This window comes from Primulina tabacum, chromosome 14, assembly GCF_025594145.1.
Source record: "Primulina tabacum isolate GXHZ01 chromosome 14, ASM2559414v2, whole genome shotgun sequence".
In the NCBI taxonomy this organism is placed as follows: Eukaryota; Viridiplantae; Streptophyta; class Magnoliopsida; order Lamiales; family Gesneriaceae; genus Primulina; species Primulina tabacum.
Window position 1 is genome coordinate 4,464,112 of NC_134563.1, and position 5,880 is coordinate 4,469,991.

Here is a 5,880-nt window from a genome sequence, read left to right on the forward strand (position 1 = left end):
GGAAAAAAATCATAATGTGAAAAAAATAATGAAATATAAAGATTAAATTGTTACTTGTCGTATGTTTTAATGTTTTGGAGTCATTCTCGAAGTCATTTTACTCTTATTTCTTTTATCGGTATTCGATTTTTTCATTTAGGAATTATCTGAATTTTCAGATAAATCATACGCTTCAGAAAAAAAAAAAAAACGAAAATACTAAGTCTCATTATTAAATCTAACCAACCCTATGAACTTAGCCCAACATTGAACGCAATGCATCACCTTTCTTATCCTTACCGAAATCCATATCCCTTTCACCATCGATCTTTATTTAAGCCGAATTCCAACTTTAGAAAACAAGTTGGTCTACTTCTCTTGCCCTTCAAAGGTCCAAGCTAGGATAAGTCATCCAAATCATTTTGATCAATCTTTACAATCTTGTTTTCAGTCCATTCTGACTTCTTGATCGTTTCATGACAGATAACAAACGATGGAAAACGAAGTTGTGATCATCAAAGATAGGAAAACTGAATGTTCGCCACGCAAATCGGATGTTTTATCTCCTACGTCAAAGATGATGAATGCCGGAGGGATCTCTAGGCAAGGTAGTATTACTAAGCACAACTGCTTGTGTGCTCCTACCACACATGCTGGTTCGTTTCGTTGCAGGTTGCACCGTTCCCCGACCCTCAACCGGACAAAGAGCGTTGACTCCCCGGCCTGCCAGGATTCACAATCTAAGGCATAATCTATGTATGCATGCTCTTTATCATGATATGCATAAGAAGGATGTTATTCCATTCTCAGTAAAGATATGAATGAGTGAAATCCAATTGTACTAATATATTTTCATTTTTCATGTTCTAATAAATAATGGATCTGTTGCTTTTATACAGTACTTGGAAAAGGGTGTGAAAGAAATTTTTAGTTTCAGCCGATGAATTTTGATTCATTTTCTAATTCACGGATTAAATTATCTTTTGTGTTAAACAAATCTTGAACAGTAAACCATGATCAAACTTGTGGTCATAATTTCTTTTTTTAGCTTGTGAAAAGAACTGCGATAGAAAGAGAAAGCAAGCTTGTTTTGTGTCTAGCTCTTTACTTTGGTCTTACCAGTATTCTCAACTTTTACTGTTGAAACCATGATTGTTTCACTGTTTATGAAGTCAAGAGTTGTATTTAATTGAGCTACACGATCAACAAAATTACTGCAACATTTTCAGTGTGAACAACAATTGAATATTATATGGTCAAATTGCAAGAGAAAATTTACAAATAATAGAATGATTGAAGCAAGCTCGTAAAAACAAAAATGTATATGAGTATCGTATACGTAAAACAAAACGAAACCTAGAATGTAGGAACGTGAGAGAAAGTTGAATTCTGGTTTGTTTTATGGCCTTGACACAGCTTCTATTTATAATCGCAGATAGCACCCGGGTCGCGCTTATACGTTTGCACACAAGTCAAGTCTTTTCCAGTTCAAATCGGACCCATGGTTTGCATCGCTACACTGGGGTGAGCGACAGAGAATCTCTTAACTAATTATTCTTACAGAAATATTGGATCCGTGGATCCTCAAAAAAAGAAATAACCAAATATATGAAGTCAGAAAGAAGGCAGAGTCCAGGAAATGCATTCATCAAAAGCTTGTAGGAAAGATAAACTTTTTTCAACATTACCATTAGTTTTACAGGTGCCCCTATTCTGTTTTACACACAGACAAATTCCTAAACCAAATTTTTTCCCTCTTCTGTCAATAACATCTGCTTCCTCATTTTTATTAAGCAAAGATTACACCACTAATTCACAAGGGATAATGTTTTTTTTTTGTCCTAATTTCAAGAATCAGGGGAGAAAAAAAGATTAAATACAAGGCACAGTATTATTTACCCTGGTAAAAAGAACCAAGCAACCCTCCAAATAAGAAAAAATCCAACAAAATTTTCTTAGTTCTTTTCACTCACACTTCTGTTGATTGGCCACAGCTTGCTGAACATTCTTTTAGGCCTATTTGGAATCATACAGAACGATTTTGCCTTTGCGAATTTCTCGACCCCATTCGGAAACACATTTTCGTCCATTTCATCATCCTCAGCAAGCTTCATTTTAAGCGTGGAAACGTTGGATTTTAGTGATTTTAAGCCAGATACACTCCATTGATCCTCTGATGGAGTCGTGGTATTGGTAGTGATGGAGGCTGTAGCATTCACAGGATTCTTCTGCACCGCCAATAGCGCCTTGATACCAGGTTGGAAACTCGGCCACTTTTCCACCATTCATGGCAGCTCGAGCTTGCTCAAAGAAAAGTACTTGAACCACCACCCTTAACGGGAGCATCTCGTTTTGTGCAGCGTGCATACAGGCTTCTACCGATAGTTTTCTGCAGTCTAATATTTGGCATAGCCGTTTTCTTTCACTCTTGTTGAGCTCCGGATGCCCCTGCTTGGCAAGAAATAAAAGATTCAGCATAAAAATTTCATTATTTCCTAACAAGCTTCTAACAATATGAACTGGTCTTTTATTGTTCTACCTTTAGGTAGATGTCAATAGCTTTGTAAAGATCATCATGATCAAGCCTGGAAAATTCGGGGATCGATTCAGCAATGGAAATGAACTTTGACAAAGCCAAATTTTTGTCTTTGGATATTACTTGTAAATATCCATCCACAAGCTTTCCCACCTTGAGTTTGGAACTGTGTGATGCAGAAGATGATCTCCTACTTTCTTGAAACTCCAAATCGATGTTTTCTGCAGATCTAGACCTTCGCCTCTGGAAATTGGTTTTGCTTCTCGGAGGACTAATTGGTGGACTCTGTCCTTGCAAAATAAACTGCTCCAAAATGATCATTACAACATCAACATCATATATTGTGTCGTTTGCAGATGTCAAGGATGGCACTAACAGATCATCAACTGTGGCATCTTCTAATTGAAGCCCAACCCTTCTTGCCAATTCCATCTTTGAAGATGAAGAAGCTTTCAGTATGTTAGCAGCCTTCAATAGTTTTGACAAAAAACGGCAAGAAACAGCGCCTTTCTCTGCTGGCAACAAACTAACAATCGATTCCAGCAGCACCCTGTGCTTCCTAGTAGCTTCTCCAGTCAAATCCGACTCGCTGTCCGATTCTACTCCCTTCTCAATAGTAATGTGCTTTGAAATATTTGGTAGCCACCGGGATGCATAGATTCGCAAGGCATCACCAATAAAACCCGAAGGAACCTTGCCGCCAGATTTGATGGCTATCATTGCTCTCCAATAAAGATCAATCCCTAAATCTGCTAAATCTTCAGCCCACCATCCTTTACTATTACTTGTAGACTTATTTCTATTGCTCTCCGACCCATTCCACGACATGTCATCTCGACCACGTCTCGAATAACTGTGTGACAAGTTAATCTTTGTGGGATGAGCCAAAACTTTTGAAGCAATGGCTTCAATGCATCTGCCTGTAATTCGAAGGTTCTCGGACCACAAAGAAAACGCTTTCGTGCTTTGTAAAGTTACAATTGAGTCCCTCCATCCCTGAAGGATGCAAGAATTCAAAAACACTTCAATCTTGTATATTAGATTACCCTTCTCGATATCTTCCGTCATTTGAAGATACTCTGCTGCACATCGAACCGAAACAATGTTGCAAGCACTGACAGTGATCGTGATTCCATAGCAGAATTTTGCGCACATTTCGAAGGCCTCGACTCCTCCAGGATAGTCATGGAGATGGATTATTTGAATTTGTGAGGCTTCGGAGTTTTCCGCACATAACCTCCGCAAGCGCAAGCACTTGGACAGCAGGGGAAACTGCAGTGGTGAAAGTCTTTGGAATTCAGTAACCGTAATTTATTATTATTTCTACGAAATTTTTCTAGTTGCTTAACTTATAAATCATCTGTAAATTCACCTTATGGAGTAGATATCTACTTCCCTTCACTTGAATGATAAGATCACTTGAAACCTCAGAAGACACAGACCTAAAAATCAAGAAACGCAAAAGTTTGATTCTTCTTCATTAAACAAGCATCTCAAAATGACTCTATTAAAGAATTCTCGGGCCAAATATTGAAGAGCAGCCCGAAAATTGATTTTTTTTAAATAAAATTATAAGAGAGAGACCCGAAAACAACAAAAAAGACTCACCTCACGGCCTCAGTGGTGTAGAAAGTATCGGGCCGGGATCCAAGCTTCATAAACTTCATTTCTGAATCTTCTAAATTGGTACAAAACTTTGGTGTTCTACTAAAAGGGCAGCACCATTTCTGAATCAGACAAAAACCAATTTCTCCACTGTTGATAGCTTCACTTTTTTACGACACCCTACCAGGAAAAAATCCACCTCCAGCTGCAAGCAATATATTTTGTCGGAGACCAGACTTCCACTACCAATTTTCTAAATTTTTTAAATAAGAAAAAATTTAAAAATAAAACAAAAAAGATTCAATCCCACCAAAGCTCCATAGAAAATTAAGTTGATAAAAAAACAAAATGCAGGATTTTGATGAAAGATGAGGAATTTCAAGAACTTGGCTGATTTTCCCAATTCCCAACACGTTCAGAAAACCTTTTCGATTCAATCAAATTCTCGACATGCCTTAGCAAAAGAAACTACCCATCCCATCAAAGATCGTCAAAGAAATCCACGAAATTTCAGTTTTTGCGTGACACCCGTTATTCAAAACAAGCGGAAAAACATGCAAATACAGAAGAGTTGCAGATTTCAAGAAACATAAACTTAACATATGAGTTGAACCAGAAAACAATTTAAGGTTATTTTAAATTCATACTCACAACTCGTTGGATGTTTCTTTCCTTTATAATTTCTTGTTTTCCCTCTGAGGAGATATAATTGTTTTAACTTAGCTAGCTAAAACCTTTGTTGCTATGCCAGTTTGCACGTGCTTATCCTGCGCCCACTTCCTCATCATTACAACAGCAATTTTACTAGCGCCATTCTTGATCCTTCACCGGGATTATTCCAGTCAAACTCTACTTTATAACCAAAATTCTACGCCGCTCAACACGCAACAACGCATATAATCGTTTTCACAAATGTTCACAAATGAAAAAAAGTTGTGTATATGTGAGTTTTCTGAAAAGGAGCATGTGTAAAGGAATAATATGAAATACAATATAAAAATGAAAAAAAGAATCCACGGAATGCTGCTTCATTAATTTTTTTTTTAAAAAAGGAGGAATAGCTAGGTATCACCATCAATGGTGGCTTTAAATCTTGCGTGCTGGACTCAATTCGAAATTATATAAAATTTTCCGAACACAAGTGCCCTTGTTTTTCTTCAAAATAACATGTACGTAATTTTTCTTTCCATTTAATGCATGGGGGCCATGCAAAATTAATTCTTCGTGTGAAAGAAAAGAAAATAATTTCCCAATTTACTTTTATTTTTTATATAATTTTTTTTATGTCAAATGCTTAGAAAAATAATTTTGGAACTTGAAAAGGTGTACTTTATGATGAGATACATTTAAACTTTGTTGAAATTGATATTTGCGTGAATTATAATTAGTAAAAACCATTTTTTATATTGTAATAATCTACTTAAAGTTTTTAAATATCACATAATTGATTGAAATATATGTGAGAATCTGGGAAAAATCAAATTATTAAAAACAATGATTATGTTGAAGTGTACGAAATGATTGTGATAGATTTTTGGAGGAAAATTTAATAGTTGGTTGTATTTATTTTATTTGGAATAGAAAAAATGCTTTATATATATATATATATATATATATATATAAATTAGTGAAAAGGGATATTTTAAAAAATTGTAATAAAAGAAATGAAAAAAACCAAAAAATCAAAATAATTTATTACAAAATGTATTTTATCAACAAAAAACATAGCAAGACAGACACTTAAAAAATTAATATTAATA

The 5,880-nt window shown here is 35.5% G+C and overlaps 1 protein-coding gene across 1 annotated transcript; it reads right to left on the bottom strand.

Annotated features, from left to right (window-relative positions):
• Nucleotides 1-599: 599 nt before the first annotated feature.
• LOC142523646 (BTB/POZ domain-containing protein At1g67900-like) lies at nucleotides 600-5,214 on the bottom strand. The gene is given in 6 exon segments (XM_075627359.1): nucleotides 600-2,237; nucleotides 2,239-2,427; nucleotides 2,519-3,787; nucleotides 3,888-3,957; nucleotides 4,124-4,325; nucleotides 4,772-5,214. Coding segments are annotated over 5 exon segments (1,890 nt in total). The 5' UTR covers nucleotides 4,183-4,325; nucleotides 4,772-5,214; the 3' UTR covers nucleotides 600-1,934.
• Between the last annotated feature and the right edge of the window lie 666 nt (nucleotides 5,215-5,880).